This window comes from Xiphophorus couchianus, chromosome 12 (genome assembly GCF_001444195.1).
Source record: "Xiphophorus couchianus chromosome 12, X_couchianus-1.0, whole genome shotgun sequence".
Classification (NCBI taxonomy): domain Eukaryota; kingdom Metazoa; phylum Chordata; class Actinopteri; order Cyprinodontiformes; family Poeciliidae; genus Xiphophorus; species Xiphophorus couchianus.
This window is the reverse complement of record NC_040239.1, coordinates 23,037,537-23,063,264: the sequence shown is the minus strand read 5'-3', so window position 1 is coordinate 23,063,264 and position 25,728 is coordinate 23,037,537. Positions and strand designations below refer to the sequence as shown.

Genomic DNA, 25,728 nt, shown 5'->3' with positions numbered 1-25,728 from the left:
AATAGGAGCATTAGATGGCGCAGTGTGACCGCTGTTAAATTTGACCAGGTTGCGAATCCTTCGCATTTAAGATTTCTTCATTATTCTAAATTGTTGGAGTAAAATAACATTACCCCAACTCGTGTGAGCATAAATATGGCTCACAAGCTAATAAAGGAACCAGAAACATTTCAGGACATTTGACACGTGTGAAAATAAACTCGATAGGGTAATTAATACTTCTAAAATAAAACAGATGAACGATTTCCTTCAGATAAAGTTCAGAAGAGCAGATGTTTTTATTTTTTATTTTAATATGTATACAAGCAGAACCAGTCCCCTGTAAACCCCTTTGCCAATGCGCAATGAAACTGACAGTGATTTCTCAATAGTGCTGTCTGGATGGGGAGATAAATTTAGACAGTTCTAAAGAAAACTGGATCAGGTGGTGACTGCCCACTTAAGCATCATACTGTTATCACTTCAGATCCAGGGGTTTCCTTCCCACGGTACCAAGGGCTTTCCATCTTCCACGCAGGGTAGCCAGCTCCCCACGCACTGTGGCGAGCCACGGTGCGAGTGTGCAGCAACATAGCGGAACGCATCTCCTCCAAGCGCAATATATGACAAATAAATAAACGAAGCACTGGTCTTGGTGAGTAGCAACATGCGCAATGACTAACAACTCTGTTGTTGGACCCTGGCAGTGCACAGAAATCTAGTCCGCATCATTTTCTGACAGCACTACGAAAGAGAGGAGAGACAGAGAGGCACGGCTGGATTCTCAGGTAGGCTCCACGATCTCATCGAAGCACTGTGTTTTCACCCTATGAATTGCTTCTTCTTCTTCTTTTTGTTTTTGGCATCAGAATTTGTTAAACATGCAAGCTGAATGAATGCACCACTTCATTCAGAAGAGCAGCGAGGGCGAGGAACTGTGTATCGCCTCTTAGGACGGAACATATTTCATTGCTTGTGTTAATTTAATGGGAGGAAAATCATTTGAGTAATAGATTTGTGAATGAGTGCGCTGTACTCTGTATGCATGTTGGGCCCCCCTATTAAATCTGAGGGAGCAGCAGAGTAAATAAAATGAAAGCATCCTTACTCCCGTAGAGGGGGTGATGCTTATTGACTCTTTAATGGTTTGCAGAAGAAGTACTGTGATTTTGGACCAAGTTTATTCATAGCTGACAAGCTATGAACATTACTCATGGTGTAGTAGGTTACAGTATGTTTTAACTCCACCCTCAGCATCGTTCACAGCAAGTACAGTGTACCCCACCCCCCACCCCTCCCAAACAAAACTGTGCTTCCTTGTTGCAGATCCAACATAAGAAAGCAGCACCGGTCAGATATTTTGGAGATTGAGTTGTTGCAGTCCCTGGGCGTTGCTGCAGGATTTTTCTTTTTTCTTTTGAAGCGCATGCTGGGGCTTCATGTGACTGCAGCCTGGATAGAGAAAACATCTTTGAAGCTTATAAAAAAGACAAATAAAAAAAAAAATCTGCTGAGAGCAGGGCAGCTCTAAACTCCAGCTGTGCCACTGGACAGGTGATTCACTTGTTTACAGGTTGTGATCTGTTAGATTTGTAGATGTTTGCACAGGAGGGCCAGAGAGATCCAGTGTGGGTTATTGACACTGATACCATAATTAAAATAAGCTAAAGGGGGAGGCGGGGATGCAAGTCTGCCTCCTCCACCATCTCCAATGTATAGACCTGAAGTACAGGGATGAATTGGGGGAGGGGAGAAAAGACTGAATGAACAGTCGGAGACATATCTGCTGCTGCTGCCTTCTCGCACATGAGCAACCACGGTATGGTGAACGGCCGACACCCCTCTCTCCGTATTTCTTTGTGTTTCTGCTAGGCTGTCGTCATTTTTGTTGGTAGAGGAAGGACTAGAGAACAAAAGATCAAGTAAATGTGGAGCAAGTAAAAATCAGAGGCAGAGAGCTTTTTGGACACATGAGTATTTGGGTAAAACATGAAAAAAGATGGAGGAATGGAGTAAGAACACCAGTGCACACCAACTGCATTATTTAAAACTGGATGCTGTCATACCCATAATCCCTTGTCTTCAGAATGTCTTCCTCTCTAGCCGTCCTCTCTTTTCAACTGTGCCAGCTGCAACTGTGACCTGCTCTGCTTTGGAGATGTTAAATTTGGTGCAGGTACCATGAAAACACAGAACACAGAACACAAATGCACACACACACACACACACACACACACGCACACACGCACACACACACACACACACACAAAAGCATTTCATCACTCCGAATGTCGTCTTTTGATTTTGCTGTTACCATGGCCACAGTTTGTACAGGTGTGTCTCTTCAGTGGTCTTCACAGTCCATGCAGTCCACATCACGTGTCACACTTTACATTTCTGCAGGTTTTAATGGCGAACTTGTTAAGAGGAAAGACTCATCATTCTGCCATTTGTGTCAGAGCTTCAGAAGGGAGTGGCTTCATTTTCAAATTGTAATCAGAGACGTGGATTAGGATCTGTACACCACGATTTTCTGACGATTAAATGTGCCTTAGCTGTGCGATATTTTGGTAAAACCAGAGATAATTGTTATGGGCTTTAAATCAAAATGTCAGTAACATTTGTCAGCTTTTCGCAGTGATTTCAAAAATCTTGCGGTTTACATTCAGAGCCAATTTTGACCCTTTTTTTCTCTAAGCATTTTTTTAAAGCATTCAGCAGTCTCCAGACCAGAAATATTTGCTATTTGTTTTGTTTTACATGCATAATGCCACAAGTGAAAGAAAACTAATACATGAGATCACTCCGATTGCGCCGTATAATAAAGGATTGACAGTCTCATGATGTGGGCATGCTCTTGCTAAGCAGGGGCATGGAAAGTGGCCAACAAAATCCTCTAACCTTTCTGTATTATTTTTAAAGCCCTAGAGTATTACATGAAGTATAAAGTCAGTCTTCCTCATCTTTTTTAAATCAAAAGCTGTGCCAAACAAAGCCTTTGCAATGCATTCTAAAGTCTTTGGACCACAATAATTATTCAACTTTTACCACTTACATGCATAAGAAAATACATACGAGCATTACTCTGCACATCACTCTGATTGCACCATCTCTAAGTAGAAACATGGAAGTGGCAGCATTATGCTGTGGGGATGCTTTTCTTCATCAGAGACAGGGAAGCTGCTCAGAGTTGACGGGGATAATCGCATCCCCATCGTTGTCCGCAGCTCTGTGTGCAGCTCGCCGAATCCTCTCTGCCAATGCCAAACAACTTATTCTCCTATCAACTCTTATTTATTTATTTATTTATTTATTTATTTATTTATTTGTTTGTTTCATTTATTGGATGAAACAAATAAGTGACTGATGTTTGAAGAAACAAAACATGCTGGCAGTCTGGCAAACAATTTATTCACTTAGCGAACTGGAGCTTCAGTGAGAGGACCAGCAGTTTGACACCTTCTCTTCATCCATTTGGTCACACACTGCTGTGGGGTGGTTTCCCATTTTTCCAGACAGCCAATGTGGTTGTGTTGTACAATGGAGTTTAAGTCAGATATGCGTCTCTGCTCTCAGATTTTAGTGGTAGACTCTGATAAACTCTGCTCCGTGGGCATCGACGTCTTAGAGAGTTCAAAACCCTAAGAGCGTGGAGATGCGGGACTGTTTGCTTAAAATCTGTCTGCCTTGACATTGCTTCCAATGATGACATATAGCTTGTTTTTCCTGTGAGGGAGATGCTGCCTCACACTGCCTCCACAAAAAGCTGCTTGGCAGAAGATTTGGACTGCTTTTCATGGGTGCAACCCGCATTCTCAACACTGTTGCTCAACCCACAGATGCATTTTCCCTATAAATGTGGCACCATTTAAAACAGTTTTTTTTTTGTTGTCTTATGACACTATTGACCTTTATCCATTAATAGCCAGAGGAGAAGAGGTCCAGAGACAAAAGGGCAAGATATTCATTAAATGGTCCAGGGTTCGGAACCGAACCTGAAATAACTTTATTCAGGCTCCTTATTTGGTGCACCTGCTCATGGAGTTATGACAGGTCCCAAGAAATGAAAATGGCTTTCAAACTAAGAAGATTTTTGACCATTTATGTTTTTCGTCATTGCTATAATAAAGAAAAACATCAACCAAAACCCAAATGTCCTTATTGGCAATGTGCCTCATCCTGTTTTGTCCCAAAAGCTGTACCAAAGCTTTTCAAAAGCATCCCACAGTCTCTGGACCAGAGCAGTTGCCAACTGCGATGTATTGAAAATGCCTCGGGGGATTTGTACCTGGTAGTTCATCTGCAGGCCTGGATGGAGAGTCGGATAACCCGCAGGCAAAAATGTGCCAGTGGAGAATACCCAAACTATGTGGAGTATCTCTACTCGGCATGTTGCAGTTTACTAGGGACAGCCGCTGAGTGTCTTTACAAGCAGCCTTTTTCTGATTTAAAGCTTCGGTCTGGCGCTTGTTTCCCAGAAATGGGAAGAGATCATGGGAGGGAATTACAGGAGCTTGACTGACCAATGCATCAGCAAAGCAGTTCTCAGAGTCCCACCTCTTACTCCTCGGGGCATACAAGAGTGAATCACCATCAGCCTTGCAAAATGAGACTGGCTGCAGGCTCTTACTGGAGTGCAGTTAATTCACTGCTCCATGTCCTATTGCTTCTTTTCTTTTCAGACATGCTCAAGTTCTAAAGAAAGGCTGCGACACAAGTACTTTGTGAATGACATAAAAATAGTCAAAGAAAATTAGGATCAGGGGACATTTCATCTGAAAAATTAAAAGCAAATCCCTTTGATTGTAGAGTACAGGGTTTGACATGGACTCACTGTGCACTGAATTGCTACAGGAAAGGAAAACACAGTTCCTGGCCGTTGTGGGTCTGTTGATCAGAGCCAACATTTGTGGCCGGGTAGCAGCACGGTAGCTTGTCGGTCACTGGACGGTCTTTCCTGTTTGTTCTCCAGCGAGGCAGGTCCTGGAGCCGTGCCTGCCTAGCGGATGTATCTGTGTGTATTTAAGCGCTACAGCATTCTCACATTGTTGAGGTGAAGAGTCCTCACAGATGGTCCCGCAGATGGTTCCCGTCAACGGCATTGTGCGCACAAAACATTGATAATTTGTCAGCACAAAGATCAAACAGACTACCATACATACTGTTACCCAAAACGGAGTTTCTCAGTCTGACGCGCTCTGTGATTCACCCCCCCACACACACACACCTCTTTCAACTCAAACCTGCTTTTCGGTGCAGAAGGCTTGTACTAATGCTTTAACGAGGGAACTTAGAGTGAAGGGCCATGTGGTTGAGGGCTGTAAATAATTCAAAAATGCTGAGTGATGCGTTCTTTCTGCAGTGGAGGGCGTTGTGTGGTGCATTATTTTACAGTCTTGCTTAGCACTGTGGCATAGCGTGTTACCATGTTGGCGTCTCACCATTTTTTTTAATGGATGGCGCTTTGCCATCTCATAGGAAGTGGGTGGTTTCCTTGTGTATTTTTGTTTCTACCCCGTCGCCTCCATCCCTCTCTCTGAGTGACTGATGTGCAAGAGTTAGACATCCTAGGCTGAATCTGTGAAGTTAGCTCTAAAGGCCGCATTCCCATGACATTTACAGTGGCTATGTTCTGCATGCCCCCACAAGTTTTGTGACAGATTGTGATTTACATCTAAATTAACTTTTTTCTCATAAACCTTTCCATATTTTTCCAGCATGTCAAGTATTTATAAAGGCAAAAAAGAGAAAGAATATTTCACTTTATTTTTTTGGGATTCTGTGCCAATTTTCAATACAAACATTCTTTTTTTTGTGGCAGTTAATTATATTTTGAATTGATGCATATGCCTATCGAACCACCAGTGCAATATAGTAAAATTATTGAGGACAAATAAATTGCTATTTGTCATTTTTTGAATAATAAATAACCTACCTCTGACATTTTACAATAAGGAGTGCTGTATCCTGGATTGGCGCATCATTAGTCTATAGAAATTACTTAGATAGCTTTCAAGTTTCACATCCAACATCAGCTGGATGATTTTTTAGCTGATGTTGTCAGCTTAAACATCCAGCTGACAGGATGTTGGCGTTCATTAAAAGTAAAATGAGTTTCCCATTTTAGCTATCATTAATCATTGTCTCACGGCTGATCAGGATGTGTATAACCAATTTGTGACCTAGTGCCTACTAATTCGTTTCTTTTGTATATTGTGAACAATTTAATATTGGTCTGCCATTTATTAATATACCATAAAATGTCTACTTCTGGAACACATGCTTTGTTACCAAAAGAGCTAAAGTATTTCACAACAAAACATAGTCTTTTAATGACTTGTAGACATATTGCAATATTGCATATTGCTTTTTGTTAGGTAAACTAATTTGAACCTCAAAGATTAATTATGATCTAATTTGTAGAGAGAATATAGTACATAATGTTACACAGAGCAGTGCAAGTCTTGTAGTAACTAATCTTTAAGAAGTATAGTAATACCTTACATAACCTTTACTCTTGCAGAACTAGGAAGCTGTTTGTGTTTCAAGATTGTTGTTTTCTCTTCTAACCAGGAAAAGACAGCGTGTTTATACAATGAAACCTAAATGTTCACTGCAATTTGAAAAATCTGTTGCAGCACCCAGAATATTGAATCACATAAAGTAGATATGCTGTGTTGACATGAATAAAAATTCTGGCATCAGTTTAACATCAGAAAACGAGTCGGAAGAAACTGCTGACGTGAACCTGCAGGGACCTTGGGTTTGCCAATTACGAGTGCTGCTGATGAATAATTGGCTTTTTCTGCTACAGTGGAGCTTTAAAGTGACTTCAATTATACATAAAGTTTTACACCAGTGCATCAAGACATTAGTGTAGTTCTGGAAAAAGTTAGATTAAAGTGAAACCAATCATTTGATATGAATGTTATTCAGTTTTCATTAAGCTATTCCAGAAACATCGTTGGTGGATAATGCTCTGTTGGCGTTATTGTCAAAACAGTTGAATGGTGAGCATTTTTTGCTCTTGGGCTCACCTGACACCTGTGAGATGTAACAAGAACAAAAAAAAAAAAGCAAAACAAATTTTTTATATGTCTAAGCCTTGAATACAAACAGCCACGTGATTTTTTGTTGTTGTTTTGATTTAGGTTCTCCAACATTATTTTTGACTTTGCCACAATTTGATATACTGATAAGATTGTGCAAAGAGAAACTGGTTCTGAGATGGAAAACATGGGCATTAATAGCTGAACATTACATAGGGTACAGTACCGCAGTAAATAGTCAACAACATCGTTTAAAACATGGATGGGCTCCAGTTTGCTCCTCCAGTTTCAAATTATTTCTCCGACTATTGTCTTTTTACTGCCTTCATTTCACATTTTCCTCAAACATCTCTTAAATAAGTTGCTATTTCTAAGAGCATTTATTATTTATTGATAACATGAATCCATCCAAGCAGAACTGTTTGTTTTAGACAAATGTCAGTAGAAAAGAGATGACGTCCCATCCCCCATAAAGCTTTCTGTCCATAATGATCCATGTCAGATCAGTCCATCTATTCCCTGCTTCATCGGTGTCACCCTGCCTGATTTTGTCAGATCTCATTGACTTCAGCAATGTCTCAAAATCGTTACTTTTCCTCTTGAGAAACAGGGAAGGATAATTCTATTCTAAAATTTTAAGCTGTTGCCATTTCCATTCTGTTTTGTTTCCACTGCACTAATGAGTCATATGTGCCACTGAGCACCATATGACAAAATCTATCTGTGCATGCACCCAACAAGACATAAAGAAGCAGAGCTTCATTTCACCAATCCGTCACAGACTGAATGGCACTCCTGCAGGACATCCACCTGAAGGAGCCATGGATATAGAAACAGTAACTATCAGTTCTGGACCCCAAACATCAGACTATATGGACGCATAACAAGAAGCACTTTTACTCAGATCATGTAGAGCAAACAGAAAGTGTACTTCTGGGTCAACATGTAAAACATAATGTGTGAAAACAAAACTACCGATGCAAATTATCCTCATGGTGACTCACGGTGGTGATAGCATCATGTTGTGGGGATGCTTTTTCTTCAGCAGGACCAGAGAGGCTTGACAGGGCCGAGATGAATGGAGCTCAATACTGAACAACCCTGGAAGAAAACTGTTTAGATGCTTCAGGACTTTAAAACTTGTGTTCACAGCTGCTATCTTCCTTTCTGACTGAAAGGGACGTTTTGTACCAAGGAATAGACAAAACTTTCTTTCTGTGGATGCACAAAAGTGTAATTGCAGAGAAATGTAATTAAAGCATTGAGTTCAGGTGGCTGAATACAAATGCACGCTCCACTTTTCAGAGTTTTCTATCCACTAATTCCTTTCCTTAACTATTCGCTCCCTGGGTGCTGGTCTGTATCATCTATTCCCATTAAAATGCATTAAAGTTTGTAGTTGTATATAATCTGGAGAGGTTTTAGGTTTTGAAAGGCACTGTGAATGCTGTAGTAGTTAAATCAGTTAATTTGTGGTACCTGAAAACATGACTTAACAGGTTTTTAGATGGCTTAAAAAATCCTAAGGAGAATCAAGCACCACCCTGCCGTGGTGTGTATTTTGGGTTGGTTGCACAAGGTTTCATTTATCATTTTCCAAAACAGACATGTCTGAAAGCATAATAAAAAAACACTGTCATATTTCTGAAAAAAAAAAAAAGAAGGAAAAACAGGAAAATATCCGCTGCTCTCCACAGAGGAATCCACCAACTGACTGAGTCATCTGCTACAGCCGGAAAACACGTACAAGATGACTATTAAACTAAGTCAGGATCACAGATGACGCAGTTTAGCTGCATTTATGGTCTTGGTAGCTCAGGCGATGGAGTCTGAGGGCTGCAGTGATGTCATACCTGGAGAATAACGAGGCCCAATATGGCAGCACAGTCAATTATAATGACTGTGCTGTACCCTAAGCAGTACCTTCCTTCAATTGAAGCATTGCATCTGATAATGATAGCTATTTGGGGTGTTACAGACATCCAGAGACTTCAAACTGTCCCCTGTAAGCCAACGGGAACGGAAAGTCCACTTATCTACTGCAGAAACATCACCTTAACTCTAAAGCGAGTCTCCCATCTGTCTTTCCCTAATTTGATCACATTACACCAAAGTGGGATAATTCATTTTGGCAGAAGAAGAAGAAGGGCCACTCTTGAGAGTCTTTAGTGTACTACAGTATGGTCAGAATAATGTGTCATCTGTCAAGATACTGCTGGGAAAAATTATAAAAAGACTCAGTGAGTTACAGAGCGCACAGAAGAGGATACAAACAGCTAACTGTAGCTCAGAGGTAGCCAGATTAAAATAAAAAAAAAAGAAGCAAAATTAAGCTTGACACAATGGTAGTAGCAGATGTGAAAGAGCGCTAAAGAACAAAAAACAAGACCAGATTGGACATAAAAGAATAAAGCAGACCACAGAAACTAAGGACCATAATGTGAAGATAACCAGAACTTCACAAAATTTACTACTGATACCTCAATCAATAAACAAATGATAAAATCCAAAGTCAATGAAACCCAGATGACTCTTGTTTTACTGTTGACTATGCAGCAGTAGCAGCATCAGATGGAAAAGCCCCCACTCAGTGCCTATTGATAGCAGATCTAATTAGCTGCTTATCTGTGGGCCCCAGAGGCTGACAGACGACAGATTAGAAATCAAAAGGTATGTTGCCTTGCATTATGTTAGATAATACAGACAGCTTTAGGAGAGCGATGTTGGCACAACTTCTGTTTTTTTCACCCTCTTTTGCATTTTCTCCTGGGTTCAGTTTTGGAGTTTATTGCCTTGTAAAACTTAGGGAAACAGAAATCAATAGACATTTTTTCTCTTTCTCATCATTACATGTTCTCTGCTGTTGCTGTTTTGGTCTTTGCCAGTATGCAGTATGTCTTATTGGAAAAACAAAATTGTATATATTTTTTGTCGATTGTCCCTAATTACAGGGTAAAAAAAAAAATGCTCAGGGGGCTCAAATATATGCATACATCACAACTGATGTTAGGTCAAACGTCTGTTGCGGAGAGCTGGCACACCTTTTATTAACCTCAACAAGCTACTACAATGCTAGCTGTACATTTGACCGCCCTCCTTTTTAAAAGAAATCATTAAAATTGGTTGGTTAGCACACAGAGGCTATAAATCATCCTCCCCAAATGTTCACTTTTAATGCAAACTTGACAATTGTAATGGACTTTTAATGCAAGTTTTAATGCAACTTTGTCATTATTTACCGAATGACACTTTATGACAACAGAAGTCATTCATGAAGACTCCTTCATGCTCATGGCAGGTGTTATGTCATGTTTATGACAGTGTCATGTCAGTCTTATGCACACCCCTTCAAATAAAGTGTTACCAATGTTTTGTCCATATTTTGACAATCTACCAATGAAAGATTGTCTTCAATGCAACATTAAAAGCCCATGTATATAGACTTTTAAACAACACTGTATTAAGAACAGTCTCCATACCTAAAGAAATCATTAGTTTTTCTGTACTTGAGGCCCAACAGAGGTTTTGACTTCATCATGTTGATCTTGTTGGAGTTTGCTGGTCCTCTTTGAGTGTCAGTATTTCCCCTCAGGGCTCTGTCAGGCTGCAACCTCCCTCTGCACACTCTCTGCCAGAGACTTCAAGCAGCCTTTCACAACGGCCACTTGTGCACATGCAGCAGACTTACCATATTTTCTGTTGATGTCTTCATATCATCCTCACTCCACCGCTCTGAGATTGAATTACAGTGCTGGTGTATCAAATGCACAGGGCACTCACTGTCTCCCACTGTAATGATTATCACTCTGCCCAGCCGTGTTTTGCAGCTTAAATCAAAGCTGCATCACGTTTTCTAATTTTTAGCTTAAATATTCCACCAACAATTACACCATTAGGGGTAAACATCCTCTGTCTCCAGCGCTAATGCTCTATCCCAAATCCATATTTCTCATTGAAAAAGAAAAAAAAAGAATTAAATTACAGGAGCTAATAAATATAGCTATCAGCAACAGAGCTAACTGTATAAAAGGGAAATTGAGTCACTCCTACTGTGTCTCTTTCTGTCATGAGCATGGACTTGCAGACTGGAAGCAATTCTTGGCGTTTCAATTACAGCGGCTCAATTAATTGGCCATACCACGCTAATTTGCTCAACCTTATCTCCACAGTCCTTACACAATGCAAATAAATTTGAAAGACTTACACCACTGTCTCCTGCATTTTTTTTCCCTTCTCTGGTTACTAACACACCGTTGAAAGCACTGCTCTTTTCACTGTATGCACAGCAGTCTGCCGCTGTCACAACTACCTGAACCAAGCATACATGTAAGCATACTTTGAGCTCACTGGAAGTAGCAAGCCCAAGATAACCAGATTCTGGTGTAATCTCCCCCCCCCCCCGTGTTTTGGCTCAAGTCCTGTATTTCTGAGGAATTAATTTGTTTAAACCAGCTTGGCAGGATGAGATGGTACTAATTAGGCAGTGAATTTGGCAAGAGGAATTGGGCATGTGCTCCCACTGAAAGCTGCAACGTCTTTCGTTCTTGATGTGCAAATTTACAGACAACAAGCAGACTTTTTTCCCTGAAAGCAACACTTGGACTTGAAGTTTTTTTGTTTGTTGTTGATTTCAGTAGTTATCTGCTGTGGTCATCATATGCTACTTTTTATGACTCCATCACCGTTGCCTCTGGAGTGCTGACATTGAGTAGAAAGGGCTGTTTTTATGAGAAAGCATTGAGACGATAGTTAAGCAAAAGCTAAAAAAGGTCTTGAGGAGAGTATTGCTTTAATTTCAAATAGTCATTTTACATCTTCTTCATAAAATCAGTTAAAGGTTATAAAACTACCTCTGCTGAATGCAGAACCGACTTATCTCTTCCCTCTCCTCTCTGCAGTAGAACAGCATGACAGACACAGTAATGAGCGGTGGTTCAGGTCGCTGGGTGTCCAACGACCGGCAGAGGAGCATGCGTCCGAGGTGATCCTACTTTTCACAATATTTATGCCTCTGTACCTCCTCTGAGTGGCCACATCATGTTTAACCGTGACATGCTTTGTTTCACCTGCATCTGTTTCTGCCGTGTGGTGATAAAGTGATAAAGAGCAGTAAGTAGTCCAGTTTTTCTATGTGCATTGCATGTTTCCATTGTGTGTGTGTGTGCTTTTATAAAGCAGCTATTTTTAAATATTTCCTGTGAGGGACTGATTTGTGAATAGAGCACCCTCTACACTTACTGAAACATCTGGTCAAGATGTGTTACATTACAGAATAAATTATCCTTTTATGGAAGTTGCGTCTTAGTAATAGCTAAAGTATATTCAGTGAGCAAAATCTCCACAATAAGATAATTGTTTGCAAAATCACACTTTCTGGTGCCCCTTAAAAATAATATCCAAAGTTGAGATTGATTATTTTTATTTATTTATTACATTTTGTTTTGTCTTGTCTCTTAATTTATGTGTTCCTTGTGATTTTATGTCTGTTCCTAAACCTTTGTACTTGTGTCAATAAATATTTGGATTATCCTCAGATTGTCCAACATGCATCTGCTAAGCTTCTGTCCTGCTCTTGTAGGTCACACCTTTACTGATTGCTTCTCCATTCCACAGAGCATTCAGGTTCTGAATTTGAATTTTAGAGTGCCGCATTATGATGCAACATTGTATATTCCAGATTTTCTCCAAGGTCACGACACCACGGTGGCCCTGGTCAGGCTCTGGACTGTTGTTGCCCTTATGCTTTACAGTCTCAGTAAAGTCAGTGAGCCCAGAGCTTCTTCAAGAAGCAGCTGAGAAACCATCTGCTTTGACAGGCATTTGGGTAGCACTGTATCTATTTTTTAAATTTTATTTTAGCTTTTTAGTTTAATTTTAAGTTTATTTTGATTTCTATATTTGTGTCATTTCTGCTGTTTTGCTATAAAGCATAATGCCATTTTTTTATTATCTTGAAAGGCTTATTGTAAGTAAATGTTTTCATTTTACTTTTATTACATTGTTCATGTTCCCTTGGGTATAAATAATAATAAATAATAATTAAGAGGTGAATCAGTGACCCATTTCTCTTAACCTCGTGTCAAAACTGGAAAGACCACGGAACATGTCGTACCACTAAGACAATATTCAGATTCAAGGAAGTGTTTCCAAGAAAACAGGGCCTTGCTCTGGTCATATCTGCAACCAGAGCAATAGCAAAAACAACTGGAACCCGAATTTAAACAAACAAGATGATCAGAGACTCTGAGCAGTTGCTTCTTTCCTGTTCATGGACATGTAGCTCCATTCAGCCACTATACATTCATGCTGTTGGTTGTTGAAGAGATATTAGTTACGGTACTTATTTTTTGACTCTCACGTTACGCTATAGATGGATATTGTCGTTTGCTTCTCACTCTTTTGAGCTAAATCTGGCCTGTGGAGTAAAGAGTGAATGAAAGAGCTACCAGAACAGTAATCCGTCTTAAGAAATTGGTTAAAGTGTTTCCTGTATAAATGCTCCAAAATTGCAAAATGTTATAGAAGACTCTATGCTGTACTATTACTAAAAGAGGATATTAACAGCAATTATTTAAGTCAGCCAATGTGGGATTTTCACCACTCAAGAAGTGTACTCACATTATACACTTCTTGAGTGTATAATTTTTTGATTTTAAAAACTATTTCAGTGTGAGTTTGTGTTTAGGGTTTTTATACACCCTTACCAGAGGTGTGTGTAAGTGTGGAGGCTGCTTTGTAAATGTGTGATTTGAACTGTAAAAAACCTTAAACTGAAATAAACTTAGGATTTTTATTTGGCCAACAGGGGGAATTGGACAATGCAGTCTGGCTCTGGTCCTGGTCCAGACCTAACAGATGAGGAGAAGGAGATTATAAACAATGTGATTGCCCGCGCTGAGAAAATGGAGGCCATGGAGCAGGAGAGAATTGGGTGAGAATTGCCAAAACATGCATTTAGGTTGTTCTTTTTGCATGCCTGTGTTTTTTCTTTTAGATGGGGGCAAAGTTGAATAGAACCTCAAAATGAGACGAATGAGTCGCATAATTGTAAACCCGAAATAATTACCAGTGGCATTGTGAGTTAGACTTAGCTGTGTTGATGCTGCAGGCGCTTGATAAACCGCCTGGATGACATGAAGAAGACCGTGTGTGGGGACGGTGTTTCTCGCTGCCTGCTGTGTGGGGAGCAGCTGGGCTCGCCTGGGGTCAGCTCCGTCGTGTGTGAGGACTGCAAAAAGGTAGCAATTGTAAAAGCACAAACCAGCAGCTCCTCTCCTGAAATGTTCTGAAGATAAAAAAATTGCCTAAGCAGTCTTTAAATATGCATTCGCAACAGCAATACCTACAAAAACAAAACAAAATAAAAACAGAGCGGCTGTCATCAATGTCCCCTTCTTATGTGCAGAACATGTGCACAAAATGTGGCACTCAGTGTGGCAGTCGAACTCGCCCTGTGTGGCTGTGCAAGATCTGCAGAGAACAGCGAGAGGTGAGAGCTGGTAGACAGCAAAAAAAAACTAACCAGAAAATAAAAGAAACAGACTGTTGGGCGTCCAAATGATGCATTGATTATTCCCCCCCCCCCCGAGTTTTAACAACAAGGTCTCCTCAGGTATGGAAGAGGTCCGGTGCCTGGTTCTTCAAAGGCTTTCCAAAGCAGTTCCTGCCGTCGCCCATGCCGTTGTCTAAACCGAAGGAGACAGCTCCTCATGAGGCAGCAGAGCCTCAGAAGCCGAGGGAGGCAGCAGCTCAACCAAAACCACCAGGTACAGGCCCCTTCAGGCACCGCCCTGACTATCAAAAGATCACTTATGAGAAATGTGTTTTTTTATCTTTTAGGTTCCCATCAGAGTCAAACTTCAGCCTCTGAGGAACAGGTTTCAGGCAAGTGTTTTCTTTTCTTTGTTTTACTTTTATAATGCTCATATGCATATAATATTACTTATGTAGGAATAACTTTACATGTTCTATCTATCTATCTATCTATCTATCTATCTATCTATCTATCTATCTATAGCGCAACATACTATAAGCCGCATCTACAATTTTTTTGAAAAAAACCCAAAAAACTATACACATATAAGCTGCTGGTATCGCCGCCACTCTCGATTTTCCATAAGGAAAGGAAAACCTTCTGCTCCGTCCTTAATCCGTCTCCAATTCAGAACCATGGATTCGTTCTTACGTGCAGCGGCTCCATTTCCTTCCTGTACTGCCAGATCGATAGCCCTCAATTTAAAAGCTGCATCATATGAGTTTGAAGAAATTTCTCCAACGTGCCTGCTGCTAGCATGTGCTTGTTCTAATGAAAATTAGCACTTTCTTCTTTGATTTCCAATTTTGACTTCCAATGATTCACTTCCTGCTAAAGGGCCCCCTGGTGGTTGAAGAAAAATCCACAGAAAAGCCGCACCGGCCTATAGGCCGCATGGTTCAAAGCGTGGGGAAAAAGTAGCGGCTTATAGTCCGAAAAATACGGTATATAAAAAAACTGCAACATGCGCTTTATGCCTCATGTTGCACAAATACCTCTTATCACCATCTGGCTAAAATGGTCTACTTCACAAGGTTGGATTAGGTCCTATATTTATTTTGCCACCACACATTGGTAAGTGGGTGGTATTGGAGAGAAAAATCTATACAAATCTTAGTTTTTCCTTTAATAGCCTAAAGAAAACCTATAGGGTTTTTTATACGCTGTTAGAAGAGCATGAGAAGTGGACAACTGGGACTGTACAATGTATTCACAACAGGGGTGTCAACAATTTTATTCTTTTTGACCTTGGTAAACAAAAACTAAAAACTCTTCTTCCTCTTTTTTTAATGCTAAGCAAATGTCCTCCGGTTAAAAGATGAGCTTTCCTAGATTTTTCAGTGTATGCCTGTGCTGCTGGAGCACCTATTAAACTGATGGAAAATTTGGTGATTGTGCCACATTTGTACAGAATATTTGTTATTATCCTGGTGCTGGGCTGGAAACTGATGTGAGGTCACCCTCATAATCTAACAACTAAACTATTATTGAATTTGGCAGCTGGCATGCTCCCTTTTCTACCTGTTTGACTTTACTGAACACACTGTTATTCTATTACAGCACTTTTTTTTTTTTAGAATGGTCTGACCTTTCTGAATCACATAAAGATCAGAAAATGAAGTTAAGGTTCGATAAAAAACAATGAAGTAGTTCTCCAATTTAGCACACAGTGGAAAGTTGTCCATTACAAACCAACTTTCGTTTCATAATCCAACTGCTCTCTCAATAAAAAATGTGCACAACAATACCCACTCCCACATAACTGCACAAGCAAATAAAGAATTTAAAACTCAAACTTCAGAGGGCCCCAGAAACTTGTGTTTCTGACGCCCTCTGAAGTTTGACTCCCTGGGCGATGAGCCATGTCGCCCCCATCAAAAACCACCTGCCACCACTTCTAGATCTCCAGTTTCCTCAAACAGATGTGTTGTTTTGCAATTATAATGAACTTCAAGGTGACTGAAAATGCAGCATTGTGTTAAATTAAATAACAGCATATAGAGTTAAAAACTGAAATGAAAGTATGCTTGCTGGGTTTCACTCAAAAAGGTAAAAAAAAAGTGGCTGCACAGCTTGCCACTTTTATTTTAAGATGTGTTGAGTCATTGCCAGATCTCATACATTCTGAGAGAAAACACACACACACACACATACAGAGGCACAAGCAAAGTATTTCTCTGGTGCTGTCTGAAACAGAGAAATTTGTTTAAACAATATTATTGTACACAACCTGTTTACAGTCGTAACCTATACTGTTAAGTACCTGTCAACCAAAACAAATCACCAATCAAATTTCCTAACAACAGCATTCCCGGTGCATTACAAACCAAAAGAGACCAACACAAGGAGTCACGCCTTTTTTTATTATCGTGTTTCATATGGCACGTTTCTTTTTGCTTTCATTAATGGACCACCTCTATAGTGCAGTTGGTTCTACCATTTAACCCCATCTCACAGTGCTCTGTTTTCAATAGTCCAACTTTTTTTCTGATTCCCAAAGGTGACAGGGCCACCCGCTGTTGCTGTCGACAGGGATGAAGTCTTTCAATTAGCCAGTCAGGAGTTGCATGCTGGGATATGGAGCAAGCCTCCATGTGATGCTGCCCTTATGGGTCAAACAGCTTAATTTCAGTCTCAGTGGGATCTACCTGTGTTGTGTGATATATAGCAGAAAGATGAGGGATTGTCTTGCAGGCTGCTCGTTCCCCCTGCTTGTTGTTGTGTATGTAGGTCATCCCCTTTGCAACGTAAACCCTGCGGCATTAAAATCTCCAGGAAGACGTGGCAGTTTTACAGATTGCGCTGCAGCACAGGGATGAGGTGGGATGATTTTGCATTTTGGGAGTCTTTCTGTTTTCACTTGTACACGCTTGCTTTTAGGTGCGCAGATGCAGGCCCGTGCTGGTTACCCACCTGTGGCCCCCAAACTAGCTATGCGTATGGGTGCAGGAGGAGTTGGTCCTGAAGAGGCGGGTCAGGGAAGTCCGGTAGTGATGAAGAAGATGGTTCCGGTGCACAGCTCCAGGGCACAACCTGCTGCTTCAGCGGCAATGTCCCAGCAGGGTGAGGAACAAAGTATTTCTCTATAGAGTTGCAAGAGAATGTATATTTCTTAAAACTTTTCTACATTTTGTTGGGTAACACCCAAAAAGAATAATTTTTAAAATTGTGATTATATGTGACAGATTGACAAAACTCTCCCAATAGGCATGATATTAAGTTGAGGAGAATCTCAAAGTAGGGTTAGGTTACTAAACAATTTGCAAACCTTTTAAACGTGTAACTGTGAACCTACCAAGACTCAGTCATCTATCTACCTAAACTGACAGGAGAGGCAAGAAAAGCATTATTAGGAGGAGCAGCGAAAAAACCCATATAGCTTTCCTCTGCCAAAATCCCCCCAGAATCCTGTCTGTATGGGCGGTGATATGACATTAAAGTTTAATCACAATATATTGTGGTATTATTATGAGAACAATAAAGGTGACAATAAGAGCTATTTATCACTTTTTTAGGTAACTGAGTAATCACAGCCCCACAAACAGAGATACTCCTGAAATACATTGCCAGTTCTTTAGGACACCAGGCACACAGAAAAGTGTGGTTTATGTCACTGGAATGTATACAATAACTGCATTTAATCATATTTTCAAATGTATTGACTTTTATTGATAAACCATTAGTAAACAAACTGTAGAGAAAAATAGTAAAAATAACAATCTTGGCAATAAAAACCCCTAAAATTGATGTTTCTGGGGTTTTAAAACATCAGTAATTGGATTTTATTGTGACAATGACAAATCAAAATCTTATCATGATAAGACATTTATCACGATAAGTAATAAATGATGCTATAAATGCCCACCCATAGCTGTCCAGTTCTCAATTGATGTTCAGAAAAATGACTAAGCATTCTATCAGATGTGCTTTCTGTTTATATTGATCACCTGTCTATCACTATATATACTGCTCAAAAAAATAAAGGGAACACTCAAATAACACATCCTAGATCTGAATGAAAGAAATATTCTCATTGAATACTTTGTTCTGTACAAAGTTCCATTTGCACAACAGCAGGTGAAATTGATTGTCAATCAGTGTTGCTTCCTAAGTGGACAGTTTGATTTCACAGAAGTTTGATTTACTTGGAGTTATATTGTGTTGTTTAAGTGTTCCCTTTATTTTTTTGAGCAGTGTATATTGTTATTGATTTGCTATTGAGCAGAAAGGCATACGCCCAGCCCTAGTGTCATACTATGGGGACAGCATTGACAGAAAAGCTGGTCGAAACTGATGTGGAGATGGTTTGACTTAAATTCAGAGCAATCCTGAAGTTTGTGTTTGTAACCGGCCAAACTGTGGGGTTTTGAATACTTTTGCACTGCACTGCAACGTGCCAGTCACTAACTTGCTTTAGCTGTGGTGTCATTTCCCTTAATAGGTCCTGTGGCAGGAGATGTGGGTGCTTACGCCTCGGAGCAGAGAGCACCTCCTGCTGTAAGAGAGGACAGGAAGCAGCCGGCTGCCTACAGCACGCCCCCTCCACGACAGCAACCTCCCCCAGCTGATGATGAGGAGGAGGCCAACGACTACGACTCTGACGAAGCCAGTGAGTGGACCATCTGCGCCCCATTTCATACAGCATGGTGGCAGATGTGTTCAGTTTAGGTTCATTTTCTGTACAGATGACATGTGGGCTTTGCTACAGGTGAATGGAAATGTTTTTCTTTTCTTTTTTACTGTAGCTGTAAAGAAGATATCGTGTGCTATTCTTCTTTTTCTGGCACCATTTCCACATTCATTGTGAACATCTGTCTTTAAATGCATCTATTTTTCCTCCTAGTGAACAAATGGGAAATTACAACACAATATGTCGTCACAATATAAAAGAACTAAAGCCTAGGACAGTAATAACAACAACAAAATCAGCAGTGACTCATAAATTATTCAAATATTTTCCATAAGCTCTATTTTAAGGAAAGAGAATGGTGCTAAGCCATCAATGGCTTTAGCCTGAAGCCATGAAAAGACTCCCTTCTCTCTCAGGGGAGTTCTGTTTAATTTATTTTTATTTAGGTCCAGGTCTTTGGAACTGTGCAAATAACTTTGAATTCAACAGGGCTATCGGGTTATAAATCCCCTGGAGCTGGATCCTTTCCCTTGTGTAAAGAGGAAAGATGGCAGAAATAGCAATATTTTTATGGACCTAATCTCTGAGGGGACGGGATGGTTTGACTAGTTGGGTCCTGGGGTAATGACAGGTTTCTGCAGTTCTCGTAAATATTGGACATAGAAGTGTTTTGGTTAATAAAGCGTAATAAAAGTAATACACATGGTGTGGAGTATCAAAAGATGAATTTGCTGGTATTACAACAATGTAATATGTTCATATCTCAAAGTTATGTTCTTTTCAAACATATTTTTAACAAATATGTTACTAAAAAGTGAGTTAATCATGATTGGTCTGTTTGGGTTTTTGCCTGAGTCTTCAATGAGTCAGTCACTTGGTACCAACAATATTAGTTGGATTACTATGAAAATTTGTCCAAACAAAGTGGCACACACATTACTGTGAATGATTTCTGTTATTTTCTTATAAAATATAAACTGGGCTTCATACAGTTCTGAAAAGCCTGAAAACAGGATATATGATGACATAATACCATGGCTTTGTAAGAATTTGTCAAACAAAGATCGGAATTATAACACTCAGCAATACACACTTTCTTTTAATATAAAGGCATTTTCAAAAACTCACTAATGTTTACCATACTCACTGTGTTGTGGATATGGTAAACAATGCAGTATGGTTTAATGCTCAAGCATTTAAATTCTTAAATGTGAATTTAAGCATTTTTCCACACTTACATTTAACAGGAGCCACCTTAAATCCTGTAGAGTTGCAACCAGATAACACAAGCTTGATTCCCTCCTCCAGCCTCTAGCTCTCTGACAAGAAATAAGAACTCCTCCAAATAAAACCTGTGTGGGCAGCATAGGAATCTCTTATATGGCTACATATATATATATATATATATATATATATATATATATATATATATTTTTTTTTTTTTTTTTTTCACTGAGAATCATCTTCTATAGGGAGTGGAGAAAACCCTGTGACTTATCAGAAATTATGAAGTGAAGACTAAAATTGTTGTCTTTATTGGTTTATCTTCCCCTTTAATCCACCAGATAAAACCTGTTATTTACACAGGAATGTCTATATTTATACTTTTAACCCCTTATGTGCAGACTTGCCGTCTCCTTCTTGTTTGATGCTATGTGTGGTCTGGGTCTCTTTCAGCGACTCTGGGCTCTCTTGAGTTTGGCCTTTTCTACGATCAGGAAAGCAACAGCCTCCAATGTAGCATCCTCAAAGGAAAGGTACTGTTGGCCTCATTCTCGTGCACAGAGGGACAATTTCAGTCAAGTGGTTTATGCTGAAAAGTTCCTGAATGGCACTTTAGCTTAATTGCTCTTGCTTGATTTGTGATCTGATGAGCGTAATGCTTTGTTTCTCTTCAGGGCCTGAAGCCGATGGACTCCAATGGGCTCGCAGATCCTTATGTGAAGCTTCATCTGCTTCCTGGGGCTAGTAAGGTAAACGCATCAACTTGAGGCTTTTCCAGACATTCAAGTGCCCTAAAAACCCTGGGAAGTCTGAAAAATTCTGAATTTTGGTTAAAGTATTAAGTATTTGTATTCTCCTCCGATCCATCCACTTTTGTACAAGTACAGTAAAGCTTTAAGCTTTTAAGTTTTAAACAACTGGTCATTTAAGTAGAGAAATATATAATTTTGTCTAGAATAATATGTAGGAGATTTAGAATCTTAATTTCCTGTTGTTTCTTAATTACACTAACTAAGGGCGGATTTTAGACCTTTTTGCTCTGACAGGAGCTATCTATGGTAGCTCAAGCCTGACACCTTGTGGTGTCAACCTGCAATCTAAACAATCACTTCGAGAAAGTGTTAATTACTTTTCTCAATCTACCTGACATCCATCAGTCCAACAAGCTGCGTACAAAGACCCTGAGAAACACTCGCAATCCTATGTGGAATGAAACGCTCACCTACCACGGCCTGACCGACGAAGACATGCAACGTAAAACTCTCAGGTGAATTTCTGGTCCCACACAGATACACTTGGACCCACTGAGTAGCAACCGTCTGTGTTAATTTACACACTTCATTGATTTTCCCAGGCTCTCTGTCTGCGATGAAGACAAGTTTGGGCACAATGAGTTTATTGGCGAGACCCGGGTAGCACTGAAGAAGCTGAAGATGAATCAGAAGAAGAACTTCAACGTCTGCCTAGAGAGGGTTGTGCCTGTGAGTTAAGCCAAATTTTAACAGGAAAAAAAAAAAAGCAAATGATTTCCTCTGCTTGTTAGAATCTTTTATCTGGCCTCTCATGATCTTGTTTTTCGACACAGACGAAGAGAACTGCGACAGCCGGAGGAGCAAGAGGGATTGCGCTCTACGAAGACGAGGCAATGATTGTTCGGAAGCATGTCTAAACTTGACCAAATCCCTCAGGAGTTTATGCAGATGTTAATATTCACTCCTGCTCAACTATGTTCTCCCCATGCTGTGTCTCAGCCAGGGAAGGAGGGCACGGATGCAGAGGAGCGCGGTCGCATTCTGATGTCCCTCATGTACAGCACCCAGCAGAATCGCCTCATCGTGGGGGTCGTACGCTGCGTTCACTTGGCTGCCATGGATGCTAATGGATACTCTGATCCATATGTCAAAATGTAGGTTGAGGCGGTGAAAAAAATATGTGTATTTTTTTTTTTTTTTTTGCACTGTAATTAAGTGACTCCAGTAAAGACATAAATTACTTTGTGCACTATGTGTGAAATTTGCAGATGCCTGAAACCTGACATGGGGAAAAAGGGCAAGTGCAAAACACAAATCAAGAAGAGGACTTTAAACCCAGAGTTTAACGAGGTTAGAAAGCAAGAAAATTAAATGATCTCAGCTGATTATTTTTTTAACAATTCATGCCCTTTTGTAAAATCTTAATAACTTTTTTTTTTTATGTCTGGATCGTATTTTAGGAATTTAGCTACGACATCAAACACAGTGAACTGGCCAAGAAGACATTAGACATCTCTGTGTGGGATTATGACATTGGGAAGTCCAATGATTACATAGGTGAATATCCAATCTACCTTGAAGGACCTTGGAAAAGTATTCGCACCCCCCTGAATTTCTGTACATTTTTCCTTGCTACAACCACCAGCTTCAATTGTGGCTTTAGCTGTATGGTTAGGGTCATTGTGCTGCTGGAAGGTGAACATCCACCCAGCCCCAGTTTTTGCAACCTCTAGCAAGTATTCTGCACAGATACTCAGTGTTTAGCTTCTTCCCATATTCCCATGAACTTTAATCACTCGTCTACTGAAGAAAAGCATCACCATATCATGATGCTGCCACCACCAAATTGCACTGTATGGGGGGGGAGGGACTGCCGAATGTTCAGTATTGTTTTGACCTGACCACTGCACCGTCTTCCATGTTTTGAAACCTCTGACGCCTGCGTAAAACAGCTAGATTTATACTGAGATTAAATTACGCACAGTTGACCTCTGTTTAGTAATTGCAGGACTCTTCAATACAGTTAGTTACATTAGATTTCATTTAGGGGTATTCGATTAGAAAAGGGTTCTTGTGGGTTAAATTTTCTATATCATTTTCCTTGTACTTCACAAGTACGCACTACTTTGTCTCAGTCTCCTTCATACAGTAAAATCCAAGTAAAATACATGGACGTTTGTGGTTGTAACATGGTAAAATGTTCAGGAAAAGGTTGAGGGATATGAACACTTTTGCAATGCTCTCCACATCACTACTGTGATGCAGCAAAAACTGAAATTCCTCATCTGCTTCACCACCTGCTTCTCACATGAGCCCCCCCTCTCTGACAGGTGGCTGTCAGCTGGGCATCACCGCCAAAGGAGAGAGGCTGAAGCACTGGTACGAGTGTTTGAAGAACAAGGACAAGAGGATCGAGCGCTGGCACACCTTAGTGAACGAGAATCACATTGTCAGCGATTAACCATACATACAGCATGGGCTCGCACCTAATCAGTTTGCATTCATGTCTTGTTGCACTTTTACAAATGTAGGTTTTTTTTTGGGTTGTTTTGTTTCCATATACAGTAGATTTTAATATAACCAAACACGCAGGCACTGTTTCTTCCTTCTCCCGTATAATCCCCTATTTTTATAGTAGCGGCTTGGTCACCGATACACAATTTGCTTCTGGCACAAATCACGTTGTGCAAAGGAATCTAAAGTTTTAGTAACACGACCCAAACGAACTGTTACGTTATGGAAAATGCTGCAACAACAACAAAAAAGGCCTTCAGAAATGCTTCGTAGTGACACATTCTTCACTGAAGTAAATGAAGCGTGAATTGCACTGGAACAGATCAGGAAAAACAATATGTTATGGCATCAGAACCATCGCCTAAGCCCACGAAGGCCTCAAACTGGGCCCACAACTCAAATTCATGACTTAATTGCCATGTGAAACATATAGAGCTCTATAAGCATGCCAGACCACAGCTGCACCTTAAAATAACTCAGCTGTATGAACATATTGTATATTTCCACAAAGAAATGTTTACATAATGATACATTGCTCAGGATAGGATAGACATCTGATACAACAGATGATTCATACGTGAGTGAACCATGAGCTAGAAAAATCTGTAATGAGTTGCTGTTAATTTGTGGTTTAAAAAAAATGTATATATATATATATATTCTAGCACACTTATATAGTTTGACAGGAGTTTTTCTGTAGTGTTATTCAAGATGTGTGTGCTATTTTACGTTTGTAGGGCGTAATAACTATGTGTTAAGAGAAACCGGAAAGCGATCCAAGATTCTGATCTTTCATTTAGTTTCTTTGGGAAAAAAAAAGAAAAGAAGAGAAAACTAATAGAATCACGTCCTGCTACCTCTGCTCGTTCAAAGCTCGCGGTTCACTCTGACACCTCAGAGGGTTTTTTTTACTGCACTGTTTACATTGAATACACATGGTTAAGTCTGCTACATGTTTACAGAAGAGAGAAGACGGAGCAAGTCATGTCTAAAGTATGTGCAGTCTATATCTGCATGCACTGTGCTTGTGACTCTCATGTGCCTGGGGCATTCTTAGCCCGCTTTTACCCCGAACATTCCCCTTTTTCCCCCCTGTCTCGCTCTCTTCCACTCCCTGATTATCCAAGGCTTAAGTGAGTGTTTGTTCACTAATTAAAGCAAATCAAGGAAAGCACACCTTACACAGTGGAATGACCTCTATTTATACAGTAAATTGTCTGCAAGTTATTCCAGTGTGACAACAAAGACAAAAAAAAATTCTATGCATGGAAATGTCTTGTGATTAAAGATGTATATATATATATATATATATAGATAGATATATCACTATCTGTCTATACATATATTTACACTTTGTTAGAAATAAATACTATTGTACCTTCATTAATGTTTACAGTTTTCACCATGACATTCCTACTGATATGGAGGCCATACGCTGCATGACTATGATTACTAAGGTTTAATCTGGATGAACTGGTTCGCTAGTACACAGAAGATTGACAGAAAGTCAACTGAGCATATCAACATAAGATGTCTATGAGTAGCAGATTAATCTTAGCGTTTAACCGAGAGATCTTGTACATGCACATTCGAAGCTTACCAGTGTCTTGTTTTCTCAGTAAAGAGCAATGCCCAGATGTGGCAATGACCTAGTTCTACACTGTGCTACATCAACAACTGTGATCATGATGACGTGATCATCAATCGCTTCAAAAACAAAATCGACAAAAAAGTAAATAAATAAAAGGCTTCTCTCCGAGCTAAAGTTATAGCCGCCTTCTACTGGATTCTGCCAGTTCTGTGGAATGTTCCTCAATCTCTGTATTTGTACATAGATAGTGCATGAAGTTGAAATCTGTATGTTTGCTAATAACTTTGCATGGAAAGGTTTTGCAGAAAGTTTACACAGACAAATAAAATCTGATGAAAATTGATATTTGTTCTTTTCTGATTATTTTATTTTTTATTTGCCTCTACAGAGAATAGATGCATCACATTGCAGCAGTCGCTGCAATATAATTATGGTTGCACGTTAAAAAGATTGCT

General features: G+C 39.9%; 1 protein-coding gene across 7 annotated transcripts; it reads left to right on the top strand.

Moving 5' to 3' along the window:
- The first annotated feature begins 476 nt into the window (after nucleotides 1–476).
- Nucleotides 477–25,616, top strand: LOC114154729 (rabphilin-3A). 7 transcript variants are annotated; one of them, XM_028034076.1, is made up of 20 exons: nucleotides 478–767; nucleotides 9,585–9,698; nucleotides 11,927–12,009; nucleotides 12,126–12,137; nucleotides 13,834–13,959; nucleotides 14,137–14,266; nucleotides 14,434–14,517; nucleotides 14,641–14,794; nucleotides 14,868–14,912; nucleotides 17,443–17,625; nucleotides 19,004–19,171; nucleotides 20,870–20,949; nucleotides 21,091–21,165; nucleotides 21,574–21,683; nucleotides 21,771–21,897; nucleotides 22,002–22,058; nucleotides 22,168–22,322; nucleotides 22,437–22,518; nucleotides 22,629–22,725; nucleotides 23,499–25,616. In XM_028034076.1, the coding sequence occupies exons 3-20, from the start codon at nucleotides 11,936–11,938 to the stop codon at nucleotides 23,627–23,629; spliced, it is 1,890 nt and encodes a 629-aa protein (XP_027889877.1). In that variant the 5' UTR covers nucleotides 478–767; nucleotides 9,585–9,698; nucleotides 11,927–11,935; the 3' UTR covers nucleotides 23,630–25,616. The 7 variants fall into 7 exon arrangements, with proteins under 7 accessions (XP_027889882.1, XP_027889877.1, XP_027889881.1 ...); XM_028034080.1 differs by lacking the exon at nucleotides 9,585–9,698 and adding an exon at nucleotides 1,306–1,533; XM_028034075.1 differs by lacking the exon at nucleotides 9,585–9,698.
- The last annotated feature ends 112 nt before the right edge of the window (nucleotides 25,617–25,728 follow it).

What these genes read in the sequence shown, in the direction of transcription:
- LOC114154729 (XM_028034075.1), top strand. Translation starts at nt 11,936, where the DNA reads ATGACAGACACAGTAATGAGCGGTGGTTCAGGTCGCTGGGTGTCCAAC. An exon ending in TGTGTGAGGACTGCAAAAAG is followed by an intron (nt 14,267 to 14,433) that starts GTAGCAATTGTA and finishes TCTTATGTGCAG; the next exon opens with AACATGTGCACAAAATGTGG. An exon ending in CTACGACTCTGACGAAGCCA is followed by an intron (nt 19,172 to 20,869) that starts GTGAGTGGACCA and finishes GGTCTCTTTCAG; the next exon opens with CGACTCTGGGCTCTCTTGAG.